Source organism: Condylostylus longicornis, unplaced genomic scaffold (assembly GCF_029603195.1).
Source record: "Condylostylus longicornis isolate FDR11 unplaced genomic scaffold, ASM2960319v2 ptg000163l, whole genome shotgun sequence".
Taxonomy (NCBI): Eukaryota; Metazoa; Arthropoda; class Insecta; order Diptera; family Dolichopodidae; genus Condylostylus; species Condylostylus longicornis.
This window is the reverse complement of record NW_026578131.1, coordinates 1,358,029-1,382,221: the sequence shown is the minus strand read 5'-3', so window position 1 is coordinate 1,382,221 and position 24,193 is coordinate 1,358,029. Positions and strand designations below refer to the sequence as shown.

Genomic DNA, 24,193 nt, shown 5'->3' with positions numbered 1-24,193 from the left:
ATGAAATTTCAGTAATATTTTCTCAGATTTGATATTATACAGATCTCGTAAAATACATGCTTTAGACATAAAAAATTTGAATAACTGTCTATAAATACAATAAGTAATCAAGATTATACATATATATATACATAACTTTATAAAAAAATAATTTATAGTTTAAAGGTTTAGAAAATAAATAATGCGCAAACATACATAAGTAAATGAATCTTACGTATTTCATTTTACACACGCTGAGTATTACTGTTGTAGGTACATTGTGTTTACAACAAATATAACATTGTGTATTTAAATCCATACATATAATCTAATTATTATTATATTTGTTTTATATTTTTAAATATACCATATAATTAACGCTAAATAAATTTTCTTGTGTGGTTATGCTTACTTAAATATTAATCATAGTTATAATACATAGATTATGGTAATTTGTTATTTTTTTTTTTGCGTGTTTCAGTTTACTTTCAGCATTATTTTTTTAAAATTGGGAAATTTCAAAAATTTTGTTTTGAAAAAATAAATATGTAGTACTTATGTATTGTGGTATTTTAGATCATTATTTCGAAAGTAAGTTTATCAAAGAATATTTTCAGTAGGCCTTAAATATATTTAAAGATTAAAAATGAAACAGTGAAAATTTTTAATTTCATTAGAGTGGTATCTATTACAGCTCTTAACCGTCATCATATATTTCATTGGAATGCTTAAGAGCAAAAGTTGGTGACTTGAGAACGAATCGGAAAAATCAATTACTGCTTCATTTGAATAGAAAACTTTTATGACCGATCAAGTTCTTATTACTATGGACAAATCTAGACGCCCATAAAAATATTTTTGGACTTTTTAATAAGTGATTAATTATAAAAAATTATATACCTACAGAAAAAAAATTAATTTTATAATAGAAATAGATCGAAATATTGCATTTTTTGATAAATTTTTTCATTAGTTTAATTTTTAAAAATTAATTTGAACTACTTATTGTAAATATTTCAAAGCTATACGAATTGAATGTTTATTTTGCAATAAATAACGGAGTGCCTGACTATAAATATTGCCTCATTGTATTATCACTATTTATAATTTATTCACTCACTTATAGAAAAAAAAGTGAAAATTCAGAACGAAGAAGAAAATACATATATACACATACATACGAGTATATATTTTTTGTTCTTTTATTTATTTTAATGTGTTCCCCCCTTTTATCCAATAGCAACTTACCGAATGATTACTTAAGCTATAATCGTTCTGATTAAGTATATTTCACATTCAGCCAAGCAAGGCGTAAAAACACAAAATAATTTCAAATTTATATGAAGAAAAAAATTATTACAAAAACATTTTATTTAATATCGTCAATTCAATTGCCATAAAATATAATTTTTGTTTTAATGCAAAGGGACATTTTATAAGATTTATTAAAAAAAAAAAACCAATAAAATTGAAACAAAATTATTATTATGGCTTTAATGATTAAAAAGCGTCATAGAGTTCTAAAGTCATTTTCATAATAAATTCATCAGTACATAATTATATTTAAAAGTATAGCACAACGTTCCTTTTGTTTTGATCAATATTAAAAACCGATATATTAAAAATTTATATTATTATGTTGTTAAAATAAGTAACGAAAAATAATAAGGTAAATTAAGTACTTACGTATATACATATTTAATTTTCCTGACTGAAATTTACTATTAATTTTGATAGGTTATCTTATGCTCATAAAACAAATTATTTATTGATCAGTTCAATTTATACTTATGTATGTACGTACACAAGTATGTATACAATTTTTTTAAATAAAATTTTTTAATTTTTATCGTTTACATTGATATATCAAAAAGTTAGAATCGAATTAATTATTAAATAACGAATTTTCATGAATTAGGTGGTGCGTTTTTCGCAAACGTGAAGTTAATTTTCCAATGTCAATAATATTGTCAGCAAAAGTCAATTTTTATGACTAACAGACCATCTTTTTTCCATGTGAAAGACCATTTATCTTACTTTTTTCTTTATTTTTTTTATTCATTTTACGTTTTTAAAATATAACACAATAAAAAATAATAACAAATTAAAGAAAAAAAGTGAAACTTATAACAACAGAAAGAAAACAAAAAGAAAAATTTTTATTCTTATGTGACTGAGATTTTTAAATTCTCATCATCGTCAAAAAAAAAAAAGAAAAAATTGTTTTGCTTCATCGTTGTCGCAATCGTCACCACCGTGAACCTCGCTTTTATAGTCGTGTATTGTATTTGTTTTTTTGAATTTAAGCTTTTCGTTTAATATTTAATTTTTTTCTTTTATATTTTTCATTCCTCATAGAAAACGTTTCACTTCAGATATAATTTCTTTTATTATTTTACTTACTTATAATATCATCTTATAAAATATTTTATTCATTTTTATTTTTTCTATTTGCTTACTTTCAATTATTTTGAGTTATATTATACACATAGGCAACTTTAAAGCGGCTATATATTAATACATACCTAAATAAAAACAATTTTATTTTTATTATTATGCAAAATATGATCGAAGTCAAACTACAAATTTTTTATTAAAAGACAGGCCTTTCAATTTAAAAGTAATACGAATGCTATAAATAAATTTATTATTTTATATGCACATGCTTACACATATGAATACATATGTATGCGTACTTCAATAACGCTGTTTTTGTTTTTTAGAGAAAATTTGATTCTAGACTTTATAAAAAGTCAAAAAATAAGACTAAAATGAAAAACTAAACCAGAAATGAACTCATAAAAAATACCCAGTATTCGATAGTATATTTTATCGTTATCATCATCACCATCACTATTATCATAATATTGTGTGTTATAAGTATTTTTGCGATGTTAACGATATTGTTCAAGTATTATTGTACAATTTAATCAGTTGAGATCTATGTATGTACATACATATGCATATACAATATTAAAATATTTCAGTAAGTGTATGTTATGCCCTTTTTGAATAATTCCAATTGTTAAGTTTGATGTTGCAAATAGATTTAAATATTAATAACAATATATTAACGAGTAGAAGAGAGAAAATTAAATTTAAATAAGTATTTAAATGTAAAAAGTATGTATAAGCATATTCTGTGTCATATGTATAATTGATATATATGATGAAAAGCGTTGTTCATCAATTGTGAGACATATATATACATTTGTATATCTCAAAAATATAAAAACACAATAAATTTGACGGATGAATTTTCCAATTTAAGAAGTTGAATTAAAATAAATCATACTTGTGTTAAGCGAAGTAAGTACTTGTATACATTTTATTTGTCTTTATATTCTTCCTTTATTTTTGAAATACTTGCATAGGTACACAGTGTGAGATATTATTTATTTATTTCCTCAATTAATTACACATTTTCTTAATTTAATTTTAAAAAATATGTACATATTTCTCTATTTGTGCATATTCATTTTTAAAATACAAAAAAAATAAAAACTAAAAGTATGTAAATATTAAAATTGTTAGTCATATTTTTAAGATACTACAATTTACAATGTAGTAATTTGTAGTAGATCAATGTAGTTTGCGTATATTTTTAAGACAATTTTATTATTTGTAACTAAATTTGAAGATGTTTCTTCCATCATTCAAAAAATTTTACTCTGCAAAAATTGCTATCAGGTGTTCTTATAGTAAGGATTATAAGTTCATATAAACAACAAATTTTATTAGAGTACAACTAGCAAACTCCGCATGTAAATCTAAATTGTAAATATTGATTTTTCATAATAAAATCGTATTTATGTAAATTTATGATTATAACATCTTTGTTTATGTTTGAATCAGACATAACCCCTCTCTTTGCTATAAGTATAGTTTTCTAATTTTCAATTTTTTTTAGCTATTCATTGTCAATATTTCAATACTTTTTTAAATTTTTTTCAGTAGGCAATAGGCTGTGTTCAGTTATCTATGTTAATTGGATTTTCTTTTTTTTTTTTACTATTTCATTTGCCAACAAAATAAGGGCGAAAAAGGATACTTATCTACAATAGTCAGATATTTTTTTTAATTACTTAATTATTATTATACAAAGCAAAATAATAAAAAAAGGAAAAATAGTATAAGTATGTATATATGCAAAATTTGTTTTGGACATATGTATATTTTTTTTTTGGTCCAAATTCATCCAAATAAATCAAAAATATATGTAAGATAAATTTTATTTGGGTCATATAACACGATAATATAATAAAATACTTTTATAATAAATAAGAAAAAGACAAAAAAAAAGTTAAATAACTTAAGCCAATGATTTTAAAGCTAAAGAGGGCCAAGGAACTGAACAAAATTTAAAAAAAAAATGTTTTTCCCCATTTTTTTCTCTTGTTACTTTTTTTTCTTAAATGTACTTAATTGTCAAAAACTTTTAGATTGTACAAAAGTTTACTATGATGTAATAAAATTAAATTTAATGACATCATCTAAATATTTATCACTATATTAAATTCTTTTCAAGTGGAATAATAATTAGGGAGCAAATAAAATTTATATAACTACATTTTTTATGTATAAAAACCTGTTAGTAAAATTGAAAATAAAGTTGTATGTAATTTCAAGCTTTCGGTATACATAAGAGTGTTATACTATCTTTATCATCAATTATATGTATATTGGTGATAAAAAAAAAACAAATTATTTAAAATCGGTTGATTAAACTGGAAAATCGTCATGTTATCAAAACATTTAACTAATGAGTCAGTTATTAAAGTTTATCAAACAAAATTGCTTAATTTTATACTTAATTTTAATTCTTAAAATTTAAAATTTGTTCTTTCTAATAAAATCTACATACTTATTTCCGATGACGAAAATTTTCTTCAATCATTTTGTATTGTTTCCTTAATCATTATAGATTTAAGATTACCGGCTGATCTTAATTCCTAGGCCTATATTCTACAAATGTTTATGTATGTGTTTATATACTACAATAAACAAATAATTTTAATTTTGTGATTGCTTTGAAAATTAAAGAAATTCAATTGAAAATATGTACATACATATATTGCAATAAATATGTTTTATCCAAAACAAAAAAAAATAAATTATTAAGAAATAAAAATAGTTGAAAAAATAATCAAAAAGTTTTTTATATTTTATAAAGCATTGAATAAAAGAAGAATAATATTTTTCTGGACGATGATGATTCTATAATAATGACGAATGATGATGAATGATTATGATGATTAATAGAATCAGAGTAAAAGTGAGATTGTTATGTCATCCTATTATTTTTATAATTAAGTTTCCTAAAGAGTGATTTCATATTTTGCCTTCAGCGCTACGCAATCACTATTTTATCTTTTATCTTATAAATTTATTCATTTGCTTTTTCAAATATCTAAAATAAAGCTTAAGCATGAGTACTTTCACACACATATATATAAGTAAATAAACAAATGTTTACATACATGCATACTCATAACATATTAATATTTATGTATGTATATATTTTAAAAATTGCAAACTGTAAAATAGCACTGAATTTAAAAACGTAATCAATCGAAATATCCGCAATTTCAATATTTGACTTTAAGAAAATATCAAGCATTTTAATCTAAAAATAAAATAAACAAAATTAAATAAGAAATTAGATAAGAAAAATTAATTGAATTATGAATTTTTTTTCTTTTTTTTTTGATTATAAGTAATATTATAAGTGCGATAATGATTTTATTTTTTTTTGTAATAAAATCAAGGATAGTTTGTTTAAGTACTCGAATGAATCCGAGAACGAATAGTATTAATTTTAAAATAAAATTATTAATTATTATTGAAAAATAAAATGTTATTGGTTGATTTTCCAGGTAACCTGGAAACTGATATGCGTTTGTGGGTCAACACAAAATATTTATTCTGAAATACCTATCGCCTTTTTCCCACAAAACTGACATTATTTTCACTTATTATATCTTGCTATTAGTTTTGTAGCATTATTAAATTTATTGAGAGATAACAGTGTGGTGTAACAATTTCAACTTACATATTTATCTTTGAAAATTTCAAAACGTCTTCGACATGCGATTTCAGAAGTATTTGGAATGGTATTTTTTATTTAATTTTAACTGTTCAATGTTTACGTATTTTGTAAAATTAAATAGTTTTTTACTGTAAAATTGAATTGGAATTGGTAACTGTGAATTATTTATTTTGTTTTTTTTTAAGATACAAAAGTATTTAGATATTTTGATTTTGTATTTAAATATCGTTGAGTTAATAAAACGACTAGTGAACTACAAAAAAAATTTTATTCAAAAACAACCTTAATGGTATACTTATATAATTTTTAAATGTGTGTAGAAAAATATGGTTATTGTATTTTTGCAGTACATAAAACACTTTAAAAACGATTTCGTCTGTTCGACGCGTTCTAGTATTAGTATATATATGTAGATATAATATAGATATATAGATATTAGATATATAGATATATATCTATGTATCTATATATATATATATATATATATATATATATATATATATATATATATATATATATATATATAACATAGATTTTTGTATACCATATTCAATAAACTTTAATTTTTTTACAATTTGAGAAAATAATTTTATTTTACCACTTTAAATTCTAGTTTAAAATCGTATTTTAAAATACATCCTCTAAATAAATTTCATCCGCCCGTATCTGTAAACCGTACGTAAATTAATTAAAATTTTTAAATATAAAATCCAATAAAATAGTTGGATTTTTTATTTTAATAAATTGTAAAACGAAAGGATAAGAAGGATAAAACACAACAAAATTACATATGTATGTATACTTATGTGACTTTGTTATAAAAGTGATGGAGGAAAATCACAGTTGTATTGTTGTTTGAATTTAAAACTTTTCATATTTATTAACACAATTAATTAAATAAATTTTTGAAATTTTTCTAACTGAAATAATGATAAAAGTTCAATAACCTTAAATTTCATATCTGACATCTATTAGGTATTATACGAGTAGGTTATTCAAAATCTAAAAAAAAATTAACACAGAAAGTAAATAAACGTACTATAAGTACATATGTTTCTTTTTATCTTCAAAGTATTTTTAGACATACATATATTTTTCTACTTTTTTGAAAACAAAAAATAAAATTGTAACTTTGACAATTTTAAAATGCATACGATTTACTTATATATGTATGTGTACATTGTGCCTACGCATCTTAGTATTTTTTTCCATTATTTAGAAAATCAGATTACTTATACATATGTATGTACATACATATATTTTATAAAACACTAACTTTGAAAAAATAATAAATGTATACAATACCTAAATGTATGTATTATTTAAAATTCTCATTTCGCTTATTAAAAATTTAAAAATGAACATTGAGTAAGAAAGTATATATAAGTATGTATGCCTACATAATTATGTACTCGCATATACATACTAGTATACATATTAGTATAATTTACAAAACAAATAAATATGTATGTACTAGTATAAAAAAAAATCAAAATTAAACACGGCGACCGTGTAAAACAAAACAAAATCTAAACAAAAACATCATTATTATTCTTTTTTTTTTTTTTTTAATATATGCCAGATGTCTGACTCACTCGATTCGAACACGAATTTTTTTTTTACTTTTATATATTTCTCAGTATTTTTTTTTTCTTTATCATACAACAGAGGTACATTTATTACATATACATATCTTAAGTTTGAAGAGAGAAAAAATTGATATAGTATTTAGTTGTATCGCAATTAAGTAAATGATAAATAATTGATAAAATTTTAAATAAACTGAGAGTTTCAATAGTTTGTCTTTTGAACATCTCGAATTTCCACATGACGTAACCTATGTATCAAAGACAATATAGACAACAAAATGTTAACTCCTTTACTAACTTTTTTTTCTTTTTAGGAAAAATAATAAAAGTCCGAACTTGTTTATTCCTGGCTAACTAACAAATTAAGTAAACATCCCGGCATTTATTGTTATAAAACTATGACTGACGTTTGTGAAAAATCTCAAAAACAATGAAAATATTTTTTTAATTCCAACAACGTATATATATTTAGAATTGGAATTTGGCGAGATTGCCGTGAGGTAATTCCAATAGATGTACATTCAAATATAAAGAATATTTTTTTGATAAACCGTGTATCGGTTAGCCAACCCATTTACATTTGGTACTAAAAGCTAAAACTTAAAATCAAAATCTAATAAAAAAAATTTCTGTTTTATAAATGTTTACTGCAGACGCAGAAAAAAATATACGTTAGACTTAACATTGTTCACCTAAAATTCTTAATGCCGGTTGGTATTTTGAACATTACACATACTTTGCAAAATATTTGTCCGTTCGTATGTATTTGTAGTTCTAATTTTTCTAATATGATTTATAATTCTCCAATTATTCTAAAACTGGAACCAAATGTTATATCTTTTTCGAAAAAATGGAAAAGTATAGCAAAATCTTATGAAACCTTTATGAAATAATTCTAAAATTTAAAGTTTAAACTTTATAATTTTATAATTATTGTAAATGGTAAATCATATTTGGCATTTACAAATAGAACCAACTTAAACGAAAAAAATATTTTGAATATTGAACAGTTTTTACACATGACATGCTTTATAGCACATAACAAATGTACGAAATTTGCATAAGTACTTTTCAATATAAAGTGTTTTAATTTTAAAAGAACTTTGAGTATACATGCTATAATAAACATAATATTTCGATTTTACTTGTTAAAATAAATGTATAAAAATACTTTTTTAGTTCATAACATAACATAACATAAATATGGGTATGAAATAAATTCAATTACCTACATACATACATATATTTGTTAATCAGATTTGTATATAAACCCTATAAGTCCATGTGTTTGAAAAAATACAAAAATGTGCATATACTATGTGTTATAAAAAAAAAATTGTTTTAGCTGGTATACTCTGCTACATATTAAATCAATCCACCTACATAACAATGTGTGTACGTAATATCATTATGAAAACAAATCGATACTCTTGAATTTTTTCAACCTTTAAAATGAAATTTTGTGTTTATTTTTAGAAAATTTCCTCTACTTATAGGTACGTACGTGTATAAAATAAATATAAGCCACCATATTGGAAATATTATTTTAATTCGATAAATTTCATAAATTTAAATATGTATCTCTTTGTAATACTTACTGTCAACTGTACAGGAAGTACCATATGATCATAGCACTTTAAATTATAATACAAAAACGTAAAAGATAAAATTTAAAACTTAAACCCTTATATACGTTTAAGTGTGAAAATTTTAAATTAAGAATTACATATTGGAATGGTAATTAACTTACAATTTTAATAGAAAATTCATTTAGGTATTTTTTGGCTTTTTGGACATTACTGTACACATATATTCGCTTTTTGGACACATATTACTCACTCTATTACTTACTCGTAAATTTTGTCAATTTTTTGATAGATATTTTGTGAATTTCTATTTCGACTCATAAAGCTTTGAATTTTTTATTTCAATATCTAAGCTTTATGAAATTTTACTGTATATTTTATAAAATGTTTAGTATGATGCACACAATTTTACGTACATATGCATATTTTATTTGTCAAAGCCGGTATCTTTTCAAATGCATAGCATTAACATAGATGTATATTAACTAAGATAATGTTAATATGTTCTTAATTCATATAAATTTAATATTTTTCAAAAAATAATGCATAAATTTAGGCCGTGATTTAAAATTACTAACTGAAAAAATGTCAAACATGTCATACTAATATTATTAAATTTTTAGGTAATTTATGCATAATTTTTTCAGTAGACTAATATTCTTTATATAGGAGGACATATTATCAAAAAACAATGTTGTTCAAATACTTTCAGTTAGGCATTGGTTACATAAACCTCTGGCAAAAACTAAGATTTAGTCTCCAGACTCTAATGAAGTCTATGTGTAAACACTATTTAACATAAGATTTTTTCTGACGGAATAAAAGAATATAATTATTGGTTATATTAAATGTCAATTTTGAGACATCTAGTGAGGTATAGAAAAATTTTTATTTTGCATATGTACGAGAATAGCATAACGCGATATTTTTATTTTTAAATAAAATATCTAAATATACTAAATTAAAAAAATTTGAAGTAATTTATTTATACAATTAAATTGGCAGTCCTAAATTTGAAATAGCATCAACAGCTGTTATCACACTTTCTGGTACTTTATTGGCCAAAACATTTTTAATTTTTGAATTTTCCTTTCAACTGAAACTCCAGCAGTCGCGACGTTAGAATACTCCTTGAAATTTCTCCATTATGTAAACTATTAAAATCGGAGTCTGACCTAATTAAACGTACTCCAACTTTTGCAACCAAAATTCCTTATCTACTGTGACTGGATCACCTGGTTGATATTTTCAATCAATTCACATAAATTGAATATTGCTTTATTGCTTTAATAAATCCCGATGGAGCTATTCCAATCAAAACTTTCATCAGAGAGTATATGCAGGTTCTACAAGATATACAATTGAATGCTACTGTTTTTTTAGTATCTAGCACACTCATAATATGCGGATATTTCGGTAGGCTCGTCAAATTTTCTTCCCGTGTTTGCCAATAAATCAAACCACCTAAAAAATGCAATGAGTATAGAAAAAAAGTATGAAATGAAAATTGGTACACCTGAGTCCATACCTGAATTGTTTAAGCAAAATATTTTTCAACATTACCAAAGTTCTTTCAAAATGTATAGCAATTTCTGAAAATGACGGATTTGATTTTAATATTTCAATGATTTTGTTTTAAATGCCAAATGATAAAATTGCTGTCATTGCCTTTAATTTCTTCTCCGTATTACAATTTGATGTGGGGAAACACAAGACACTTGATTTTAGAGAGCATTGGATGCCTACAGATACAAGGTTTTGTTTTTTGTTTCAATCCCTCATTTGAAATAATTGTATTATGAGAACTGATTGATAGTTAGATGTTTAATATTTTGCTAAAAATAGTATTGGTATGTAGTAAATTTACTTTAAATTGGAACTTGAAATTGCTCGTTGCTTTCATACATACTCATTAGATATCTGTATTCAATTGGTTAAAAAAAAGCACCACATTATAATTCATTTTAATATGGTAGTCCGTTAAATATTCATTGCCATAATGTCTTTTAATTTTCAGGTGTAATTAATTATTCTCGAATAGCATTAATTTATTATTATTTTATAATTAATAATGATATTACGAGCGTCCAAATGTATGTGTGTATATAGGAATAACAAATTAATAAATTATTTTTATAAGAATTCTAATTAGTTCTTCTACGTAAGCTCGTTCAAATCTTGAACAATGATGAAAAGTGAGTAATAATATATTTTAAAGACTCATCACACTTCTTCTCTTTTAAGCATGTCAATGTGTTTACGTATACATACATATGTATGTATGTGTATGTAAATAAAAACAAAAATACATATTGAAAATAAAAATCTTTTACTTGCGTTATATTTTACATTTATTTATGTACGTTCATAATTTTTCTTTACTTAAAGTAAATAAAAATTTCAATAAACTTGGAGCAAGTAAAATATCACAATAATTGAAAAAAAAATATTTTTGACATTGAATTTTTATTGAATTTTTATTTCTTTCTTTTCGATGAAAAATTATTTTTGTTTTTTTTTTGTAAAATTCTAATATAAAGTTTACGTTCGTACTTTTTTCATGCGTCAAACTTACATAATTATTTTATATTTATATGTGTGTACATATATTTTTTGTTTAAATTTGAAATGCATTATGTATGTAAACTTGAACTTCATATCGTGCATTTGTTTTGTATTTGTTTGTTTAAATTAGTTTCAAAGTTCACTTTGAAACTTGGATATTCGAAATAAACCAAATTTCTAAAATTTTAAGAATTTCATTTGTTTTGTTGCAGAAAAAAAAACCAATTTAAAAATCATCCTTGATAATTCTGTTACATATATGTATGTATATGAGTATATGTATAAGAGAAATTGTAATATTTCATATTACAAATCTGTTATTGATCACTTTAGCTCTCAATGGTAAAATTAAAGAAGTTTTTTGTATAATAGTGCTCCACAATTGCCATATTCTTATATATTAACCCTTTAAGAAAATAGAATGGAAATACCAGTTAATAGCTAAAGATTTTCTAGTTTTTCGCACATTAATAATAAAATCTACTGAAAATTGTTAAAGGCGGCTCAATTAGTCTTTTAGAAATAATTTATGTATTTTAACGTAATCAAATTTTTTTTGGAAAAATATTATTATTCTCCCTTCAATGATTTCTCCAATTTTTCGTTTAAATAATAAAATTTTACTCACATACAAATATGCAAAAAAATGTACATACGTACGTATGTATGTATTCATTTACATATATAAAAATTTGCAATCATTCCAGATTAAAAATTAATCATATGAGCATACAAATTACTTTTAAATCTAAAAATAAAATGTAGCCTCAACTTTGTTTATATGTGTATATGAGACGTAAATGAATATAATTGTAACCGTATAATAAATATAGATATTTATGCACTTATCTATATATACATATCAAACATATTTTTATAATAATATGTATATGCATAATTGAGCATATAAAATAAACTAAAATTTGGAGATGTGACAACGAAAATATAAGAGCAATTGTTGTACTAAATTTATGATCTGATAAGAAGATACGAGAATTTTTTGTGAAACTTTGAAAACTATAGTTACAAAAATACCCCACAAAAACTATAGTTTTCAATTCGAAAATTGCTGGTTATTCAACAAATTTACAATTTATTTATGAAATCCAAAAACCCGAAGTTATTATTTACGTTCTCTTTCATTAAAAATAGAAGTGTTTTACGTAAATGAAAAATTGTAGAATAAATACAAAAATTTAGAAAAAAGAAATATATTCACTTATTTTCTTGATTAGATTAGATTTGTAAAGTGGCAGGGATCATCCTTAAACCAGATTTGTAAAGTGATCATCAATGCAGCCACAAAGACTGATTGTAACGTCCCACCGTTTATACAAAGCGCCTGCTAACCCTATAATCTTCACGTTATTACAGATTCGTTCTAGCGCCACCTCCAACAAATCCGAGAGTGCTACAACATATCCCCTTTACTGAACCAATCGCCCAATGAACCTCCTGGCCAATGCTTCATAAAAGCAAGAAATATGCTCAGCCGCATCATTTTCATCATGGCAAAATTTAAACAAGCGATTCCAAGATTGTCACAATTTGTGCAAGGAATAATTCATTCTGCAGTGAGCAGGCCGACCCTTCACGAACGTGCAGGGTATAAAAAAAACTATTTATTGTATCATAAAATAAAAAAAAAAACTTTTTATGCCGGGGAATAACACTTTCAAACAAAAAAAATTAACAAATTACTAAATATTGAGTCATCAGTGTAGAAGAGAAGATCGTAAATTTTTAGTTTTTTTTTTTTATCTTTTCTTCACTTTAGCACGCACTTCAAAATAATTGAAAAAAATTGTGAGTAGATACATACTCCCGTTTTTTTGTTTTTTTTTAGTACAAATTCGAATATTTGTTCGCTATTGTAATAACAATCGTTGTGGATAAGAACTGTCGTGCTTTGGATTCCCGAAAGACCTTACATTAACGTTCACGTTTAAAAAAAAAAATAATTTTTTTTTTTTCTGATAAATACCAAAATGCCTTTTTATTATGGAAAGTGAATTATTCAAAATAAAATTTTCTGTATTGCTTTATTTAAATTACAATGAATATTTATGAAAATGGAAATGAAATTTTCTAAAACGACGCACTACCAGAAAAGAAATATGTACGTATAATTAAATAAATTATAAAAAGTAAAGGAATAATTAGAGAAATTTTGAAGGTCTAGAACTTGTTAAATGTACGGTACCCCTATGTGTACTTAATTGCAAAATTAATAGCAACATATACATATACTGTTAATGTTTTTATATTTTGGATCATCATAATAAACGACACATGTAAACATAGCTATTTAATTGAATAATTGAGTTAAAATTATATACATTTTTTAAATGTAAAGTGTGATTAAGCTTTAAAATATTTTCATTTACTAATTGCAAAAAGTAATTGAATTGTTAGAGTCAGTGGATATGAATTTGCCTATTTGATATTTTTAATTTTAAATAGTATTTAATTGTTCAGACATTGAACTAATTTATCGACCTCTCATCAAAAAACTTTTTATTTCAAATCTTCAAACCCGTCCATAATCTGTTAAAGAAGTAAAGTGATTAATTATAAACAGATGATTTAGATTCGCTCTTACTTTTTTGTTATATGTAAATTAATTTTCAATTTTAAAAAAGAATCTTTGACAATTATTTGTCTCAATGCTAAGTTTTAAAAATTTTAAAATTAATTAAAGGAAACGAAAATATAAAAAAACGCTAAAAAGGGAAACTTTTTCATTCTAATTTTGTGAACTAACAACACATTAATTTTAGAAATTGCACATTAAGTATGACAACAGTTGCCTTTATTAAAAATAAGGGCTTTTTAACAGTTGATTTCGGCCAAACTCCAGTACAGGCTTACTTAAACTACATATTCTGAAGTTGTAAGAAATGCAAAATACGACGGCTACATTGCAAGCAATGAAAATTTGAACGAACATGCTTTTATTGCGTTAAAAAAAATATCGAGTTAAATCATGCCGCCGCACAAAATATTGTGGTAAACAATCAAACAATTATAATTATCGATTTTTATACAGGAAAGTCTGCAAATATAAATGCAACCCCCATACACGTTTTATCAATTGCCATACCGATATATAAAATTAAAAAAAAAAGAAATTTAAATCTATACTGGAAGAAGCGCGGTTTGCTCTGTTTCAGTGATAACCATTCGTTGAACTATCGGAGTGGAAATAATTATTTTTTTTCATCTTTTTTATTTTATTTTTTTAAGTTTTATTTTCCCCATTAATTTCGATTACTTTATACATGTATATTTTTAAAACAGCATGATTAACAACAAAAATGCATTTAAATTGTAACTAATATGAAAAAAAAATATCGAAAATTTAAAATTCTTAGTGATTGAATAAGTTATGCATGAATGTGTGAAATAATAATTTTATTGAATTGGATAACGAAAAATTCTCCTTGTCGTTTTTTAATAAAAACTGCATTGGAAAACTTTCTAAGTAGCGATATTACCAGTGGTATAGTATACAAAAAAGTGGGTATTGTGATCGTACCAAATTTCACAAATCTATCTTGTTAGATAGACTGTAAAAAATTATATTTTTCATGGGATATCGGTGTGTCAACCTAACTATGTATTTGCCAAAACTCTACTATAAAACATTTTTTTTTTAATAATATTAGTATGTATACTATTTTTAATTCTAGGGAAAAAACTCATAGAGTTCATTTCTAATCCAATTAGAATATTAGATCATATTATATAAAATTTAATAAGTTTATTTAAGTTAAATTAATATCAATAGATCAAGAATATTAAGATTTCAAAAAAAAATAAATAGGAAATTGAAAATAAATTAAACAATAAATGCCAAAAATTCAAAAAACTCATTACAGAAAATTAGAACATGTGACTTCACTATGCAACAAAAAATTTACAAGGCAATTCTTCTAAATTTTCAAGCTTGTTTTGTCTCTAATTTCTAATGGTAGATTGTTAAACAACTGAACACTTTTGTAAAACAGATTATTCTGTGTGTTATTTTTTTAAATAAAGTCAATAGAAACATATTGTATAACCTTAAATTGTGTTTCATCACTTCACCAACATAATTTTAGACATTCCTTTAGAGATACTGTAGAAATAAATCGTTTTTCATTTCGAAAACAAAAACAATAACATGCAAATTCATTGCATTTGAGAATGGTGCGTATATTGCTTTTTTCTGCAGAAGTTTATTTTTTTAATACTCGTTGCAAAAATTTAAACTTCATGGGATGGGATCTTAATAAATTATATTAAAATTAAATGTTGGAATTTTAATTATAATAAAAATTGTTTAGCAAAATTAGATTGCCGAAAAATAGATTTTACTAAGAATTTCATTGACAATTTTGTGGCATAAAAACTAGAACCTTAGAGATTTTTTTAAATAAATTCAATTACATAACATGTATGTATTTGCAAATTTTTTTCGAGATAGTACTGTTCACTATGCCTTCGGTTATGCACTGTTCCTACATTGTTCGTGTTTTTTTTTTATACTTTTACGTAATATTTAAATAGAAGGGTAATTTCCATTTTACATAGATGTAAAGCTCGTTTCTAGTATGAAATTGTGTAAAACAAAGAATTTTGCTGGTTTTCTAATCAATTGAAACGTTTTCATACCGATTAAAATAAATCACTGGTTGAAAAAATTAAATAAAAGGTAATGAGATTTGTTCAAAAATGTGTTTTCTAATCAGTTGTAGAGTTAAATTTGCCGTAAACATTTTTCTCTCATAAGAAAAAAAAGGTTTTTATATTTATCTAAAAGATTTGGTCTTTTTATTTGTGGCACAATTATTGAGAAAAATGAACCTCAACATTATTGTAACTCACTCTTATATATGTAGTTTTATTTTGAATTTAATTAACACTTACCTCTCTACATTTGTAGGATATACATTTGTATCGGATAAATAATCTACGAGCAATCATTTAACGTCGAATAAAATTTTATTATCATGATACGAGTATTCACATGTTTTTCAAACAAAATTTCATGATTAAAATTAACCTGCTTAGCTTTATTAAAATATACAACGTAATTATTAGTTATAACTAAACTTTGTCAATTTCATTTGACCAATATTGCCTGCATTTCTAATATGTTTAGGCAAGTTAGTATCGTTAAATCAGAAATAATTTCAAATAGATAGAAATTACAATTCAAAATCTTTCATAAAATAAAGAAATTAAAAGAGAAAATAAATCTACGATTGAATGAATTGCTTATTCATTCATAAATTTTTTTATTGAACAATTGGAACAAATTTATGTGAACACATATTCTTTTTATTTAAACAAAATAATATCTTTTTCATTTCCATAATATCATTTATATTTAATAATGATAAATATTTCTCAACAAATAAGGATTATTTGTTGAAAATACAACAGGTTAGACTAATATGGGTTGTGAAGTTAGCACATTTCATTTTATTAATAGACGAAATAAAAATTCCACATTATGACAAATTTAAGAGGGACTTTAAAAATTTTATAAACATGAAAAAAATTATCAAAAAAAAAATTAATTTCTGATTTCATTAAGAACAGAAGTATTTAGAAATAATTTCAAGAAATTCTTCTATAAAGTTTCCCAAAATGGATGAACACTCGAACGGAAAGAATCAAACTTAAGGGAGTTAGCACTCAATGTTCGGCCATCCGCCAATAATTGGGAATAAACACACAAATTAGAAAAATAATACTACATGCATCACAATTTCGAAGATCTGATGACTTTTTGCTTTTGTATTAACTATGCACATGTTTTTAACTCACAAATTTTTGAACACAATTTTTGGAAATGTACTACAACTAATTTATAGTTCAAATTAAATTAAAAATTTGCTTTGAAATTGCTCTTATACATAATAATGTGAAAGCAACAGTTACGATAATCAAAAAAAATTCAACTTGGTGTAAAACTATATAACTTATTTGGTATAAAACTTACCAAATAATAGTTTAGGAAATAAAATTAGAAAGAAAATTCAGTAAATTCTTCTGACAGGCTTACTAAATTCAAACAGAGTTTAGTAAGCCTGGCAGAAGATGGGTCGTCAAAGAAGTACTTGAGTCATGTAAACCAAAAATAATTTTAAATTTTTTTTTTCTATTAAAATTTTAGATTCTACTACTTAATATATTAATAATTCTATTAAAACAGTTAGAAATAACATTTCCAAAATGAATTTTGGTCCTAAAAAATTTCGTGTTGCGAAAATCAGTAAAATAATAAAAAAACTGTCAGCTTGTTTCAATTTTGAAATATATGTACGTATTGAAAATTCTATACACATAATTTAAAAAAGAAAATAGAAAAAACTTTCTATGTTTAACAATTTTCAAATTAAAGTAAATAATAAAAGTAAAAATATAATATCTGCCATATATGATTCTTCTATTAAGGTGTATGACACAATTAATAAAATAAATAAAACATAAAGATACGAGTAGTATGGCACACATACAATTGAGCAGCCAAAAGCTAAACAACAGTTTGTTTTATTTTGCTGTTGTTTTTTTAATTCTCTCTTCTTTGTGAATCATCATTTTTGTGACAAAGTTTTCTGATCAAAAGGTGTTCTTTTTAAATTTTCTGTTTTTCTTATTTTTAGGTTAATGATCGTTACTAAAGTGTAAAAGTTAACAATAAATTTTCCATATGTGAAAATTAAAAAAAATACTAAAATTAAAACAGAAAGAAAATAATGTTTTTATGGTCTTTTAAGTTCCCAGGTAGTGATGATACTATGTAGATTCAGAAATATAATTATTTGAAAGTACAAAAACGCAGGTGATTCTATATTTTTGCCCATTGCTTCATTTTTGGGTAGGGGTCTGTATTTTTTTTTTATATTGTATGTAATCAAATTGGATTTTGAAGAAATTGAGAGATAATTTTTTAAATGAATGCATCCATTACACTGGAAATATACGCATCTAAATTACTTGCCTAAAGTGCCAATATAAACCTATTTATTTATATTTTGCGGTTATAATAAATAAATAAAACCATTTTAATGTCTAAAACAATCTAATTTACTGTTATCGAACAACATAACATTATTTAAATATTAAAATTATTGTGGAACACTTTTTAAAAAGTGATTTGATTTAACAATAGTTTAAATTTAAAGGCTTCCTAAAATTTTATTTTCCTTAATTTAGCTTCTAATTGTAAAACTCGAATAGAGGCAGAAAAAAAAAGATTTTTGGTTCAAATAATTTGAATAAGTTTTTGAACATGTGAAGTTGTGTTTGTATCCCCTATTTTTGAAAACTTACTTATTAACGTAATAAAGGTTAACAAAAAAAGGTGTTCAAAGCAAAACTTACATTCCAACCTATGTACATCTAGATAAACATGCAAGGACATTTTACTATTTATTTTTTCCCATTTTATTTCTCTCGTTTTTTTTTTTGTTTTTTTGGAAAATGTCCAAAACAATCTTTGGAATTTGTTGTATTATATGATTTTTTAAATGTTAACATTATTAGATAAACATTTATGCACATAAAAAATTTTCCGAAATTCTCATTTCACCTGGCTTGATTCAAAAAAAACAAACGAGAAAATAAAGAGATTCAAAGAAGTTTTTCATAATTTTCAAAAAAAAAATAATACTTCCAAAATAAAATTGAGAATATGGTTACTTTTTACCGTTGAATAGTTCACTTAAATTTTAATTAGAATAACTTACTTCTGTGTTCAATGCCCGAGCTTGGCACGAGGAAGGTGGAGGTTTCGTTTTTTTTTTTTTGCGAGTTACGTTTTCGATTTAGTCAAGTTAAGTTTCACGCGTCATGAAGTTAATTAGACGTTCACTTGCGCCCACACTGCCGTAAAAAGAAATATCATATATTAGAAGAAAAAAATAGAATTAGAATAAGAGTAATCTTATGCAGAAATTGAGCTCTAATATAAAATAATTGCAGGAAATATGTATAAAATCGATTTTAAGTAACTTACTCTGCTAAGATTTTTTTCATTTTGTATCTTTACTTTTACGAATAAATTTCTCATTATTGTATGATTGAAAATAATTACGAAAATCTACAAATTTTTCTATTTGCAACTAACAAAATTGTTTTATTTTTCAAAAGTCTTTACCAAACATGCATGCATTTATTCTGACAATGAAAATCTATAATTTTTCAAAAAATTGTAATTAAACTGCTATAAATATTAAATAAAAAATGTTATCTTATCAATTGTTTGGTAAACTCAAGGTTAAAATAAAAGGTATTGAAAAAAAATTTAAAAGTTATATGGTTATTATTCATTAGCTTGTCTTTTACTTTTTTCTTTTTATAATTGAGTATTTTCGTATGTGATAGTTAATTAATAGTTCTTTAAATAAAAATTTATATAATCAAATCAAACAAGTCAATATAATTTAAGCTAATAATTAACTATAGCAGGTTTATTTGAAAGCTCTACACTTAATGTGAACGAAGTTTCAAAAGCTGTGCAGTTAGCAATTTCATCAGTTTGACTAGTTTATAACTCTCAAAACTAATCAAACTGGCTAACAGTTAGTTTTGCTCTATTGTGTTTCTGTGTCTACATTTCGTGAAAGAAGGTACACGGAAATGCTATAACAGCACTTTAAGCTAAATCGAAAAGTCTCGTTCGCTTCAGTATTTTTGTCCAAACCTTCCTCTATAAGTCGAGATGCCTTAACATTTACATGCTGTTTCAAACTTGGGACAGTATTCTACTTGGGGGACACCCAAATCCCTATGAATAACACTATTGCGCACATACCAGGGGGCACCCACCATTACGAAGGACCTTCTTTTGAAAAGTTTATATTTATTTGATGTGTGTTTGCCTGGCTGAACTCCATAGTTTGCAATGATATATTCATACATAGGCTTTATCATTTAATTATATATTAACAACTTATTGTATGTTGCCAATCTAGACCTACGACTTAGGAGCCAATAGTTTTCTCTATATTTGTCTTCTATTGTTTTCTTCATTACATATTCTTCCCATCTAAGCTTTATATCCAAAGTCCTACCTAGGTATTTCACTGTGTTTTAGACTGATACTTTAGCAACATTCAAATTCAATTGCGACGGGTTGACTATATTTTTGTTTGTGATATTTACATGTAGAATCTGCACTTTCTACTTTCATTTAGCTGTATTTTCCATTTATTTGTCTATTTACTTATGTAGTTAATTGCTTACTGCCAAAAAAGCTTTACAGTCGGCAAATGTAGCCATAGTTACACCCTCTATAAATGTGAAAAATCTCTTGTAAAAAGCACGTATAATAAAGACCTTCAGGCACACCAGCCTTAATTTCCCGTAGAATACTCCTCGCCCTATTTAATTTGAAAAAAAAACCTATCAGATAAATATGATTAAAGTAACTCCACGAATGGTGAAGGTATCTATTTGTGCCAAATCTTATCGAACACCTGAACCACGTTCAGGGATATTGTCAAAGATATTTGTCTTTCCTCTAATGATTGTTGCATGTTTTGTTCTTAAACCAAACTGATACTTTGTTCAGCCTTGGAACAAAAATATTTCAAAAAGTTTTCACATCATTCAGAAAAATCGGTCTATATGACTTTACCTTATTAAAGGGCTTCCCCAGTTTTTCTATCATAATAACTTCCGCTACTTTCCAAGCACTAGGAACATATCTCAGGTTTACTGCTGCATTCGTCACTTTTTTTAATAATGTCAATGCCTGTCTCGGCAATTGTGTTAATATCTCAACAGTAATAAAATAAAAATCCGGGGCCTTATTCGATTGCTTCGCAAATTTCTTTTTATTATTAGAAAAATTTTTTTACAATGATTCTAAAATTTATTTACTTTTAATTCCACAAATTTTTAGAATATTTATTATTTTCCTACTAGTTTCGACATTTACGTCATCATCGACTCTGGATCAAAATCATATTCTGGAAATTTGTGAAATTAAAAGTAAAAAAATTTTTGTTAAAACTCCCCACTTCAGAACCTAGTTGATCTATGATGTGCAGTATTAAAATTTACATTTCTAATAACATCACGTTTGAATCATCCTATCTGTAATCATACGTTCAAAGACGGCGTGATGCTAATTGGGCTGCGGTGAAACTGCTGCACCTGGCACGTCAACCAATACATATATTTATATTAGTTACGCATTTTTTATTATTATGAGTGGCTGTTCAAAAACTTTTTGCATGCATTGCCAAATAAATGCACATACATATTTTAATATATAAAATGAAATTGCCTTTTAATTAAATTTCTTAATTAAACAAACAAAATTAAAAAATGAGAACCAAGCTTAATTTTGTTACAATTTTTTTACTTTTTTTTGTTTTTGAAAAAATTTTAACTTCCAATAATGCGTTAAAGCTTCACTGAATAGCCTTTCGCTTTTTTCTTTATTTTTGTTTAAAATAATATATATTATGTACATACTTACGTTATTACTTAACCCAAAAATTATAGTACATACTTATGAAAAAAAATGGTTAAAAAATTTACATTGTTTAAAATTTCTAACAAAACTGTTCTTTTTTCTTAATTTTATTTTCAAGATCTTCTCGTTCAGATACAAAAGATGAAGAAATTACAAAGATTGAAAAACAAGTAGAAAAATATAAGGATGTTTTGGAAAAAATACATAAAAAAATTATCCCATCATCTGGAGATCAGGAAAGAGATAAAAGAATTAAAAAGGTCCATGAATTCAAATTGGGACAAGCACTTGAAGAATCATCGATTCAATTACCAAATGATTTGGTGCTATGTAACATTCTGAAAAAATGTGGTAAAAAACAATATTAATTCTTACTATTTAATAAATAAGTATTTAGAATTATGAAAAAAAAATTTGAACTGTTTTTGGTGCTTACATCAGTGCTTTTGTTTGCATAGTAAATTGATAAAAAAGTTTTAGTATTCAAAAACGATTATAGTATCCAGTAATAGAAATATCTAAATTATTTGTCAAATTCGTATTTAATTTTAGGTGAGTTAGAAAAGGAAATTGCTAAAAATGCTATTGATACTGAAATTGAAACGGATGAAAAAGTAGCGAAACAATTGAAAATTATCCTTGAGAAGGATATTCAAGACATAGCAACACATAGAAGAGCTGTGTCTCGATATTTAAATGAATGTAGCTCTATAAGAAAGGCTTGTGATGTAAGATATATTAAAAAGGGAGTAAATAAAATACGTATAGCTTAATTTTTTTTTTTGTTCATTTAGAATCCTCGCAATGATGATGCCAAATTAAAACAGTTGAAATCTGATTTAGAAGAATGGGAAACTAAATTAGAAAAAGAACGTGATTCATATGCTGCTCAAATGTTTGAATTAATTGCGAAAGATGAAGAAATTGGCAAATGTATAAAAACTTTAATGGAATGCCAAAGGAATTTTTATGAAAGATCCCTAAAACAAATTGATTCAAACTTAGATGAAATTAACAGTCATATCGAAAATTGTAAAAAAAAAAAGATATTCGGTGTACCACTTAAAGATCATTTAAGTTCGACTGGTCGTGAAATATCATATGTAATTGAATTATGTTGTTTAATATTACTAGAACGGGGCCTTAATGAAGAAGGTCTATTAAGAGTTAATTGTGCTGGAACAAAATTGAAAAGATTTAAAAATGCTATAGATGCTCAATATGCAATACCACCATTACAGCAGGATTATCAAGATGTTCATTTAGCGGCATGTGTTTTAAAATCTTATCTGAGAGAATTACCAGAACCATTATTAACCTTTGCTTTGTATGAGCAATTTTTATCTGCAGCACAACGTTCAACAATAGCTGAAAGAAAAAGTGCTATTAAAAATGCTGTGAATCAATTACCGAAAGAAAATTATGATAATTTAAAATATTTGACAAAATTTTTATGGCATTTTTGTCAACATAGTGATAAAAATAAAATGACATCGCAAAATATTGCCATAGTTATGTCACCAAATATACTTTGGCCACCAGATTCATCAAAGGATAGTCAAACATTTTCATTGCAAGTGTCTAGTTCAGCAAATGTAAATACCATAGTTGATCTTTTAGTCAGTGACTGGGATTTCTTTTTCAATGGCGCGGAAGTAGAGTTCGCATTGATGATAAAAGATAAATTATTTGCAGACGAAATATCTATTAGCAATATTAATCATAATACCAATAGTCATACAATGATGTCGTCTAGTATAATAAATGATAGTCAGCAAATAGGTAATGAAATACAACCACAATCAACAAGCAGTCAGCAAAATCAAAACCCGACAATAGGCTTTCAAACACATTCAAGAAGCAGTAGTCATGATACTAGTCGTATTTTAATAGGTAAGTGATATTGTGAAAATTATTATGCAAATTGTCATAACTCGTACTTATT

The 24,193-nt window shown here is 24.6% G+C and overlaps 1 protein-coding gene across 1 annotated transcript in view; it reads left to right on the top strand.

Moving 5' to 3' along the window:
• Positions 1-24,193, top strand: part of LOC129616207 (rho GTPase-activating protein 92B-like) — a 28,140-nt gene that overhangs the window by 2,317 nt on the left and 1,630 nt on the right. The window contains exons 2-4 of the mRNA XM_055531713.1: positions 22,367-22,599; positions 22,801-22,976; positions 23,043-24,141. Coding sequence (XP_055387688.1) covers positions 22,367-22,599; positions 22,801-22,976; positions 23,043-24,141 — 1,508 coding nt within the window. The remainder of the gene's footprint in view (positions 1-22,366; positions 22,600-22,800; positions 22,977-23,042; positions 24,142-24,193) is intronic.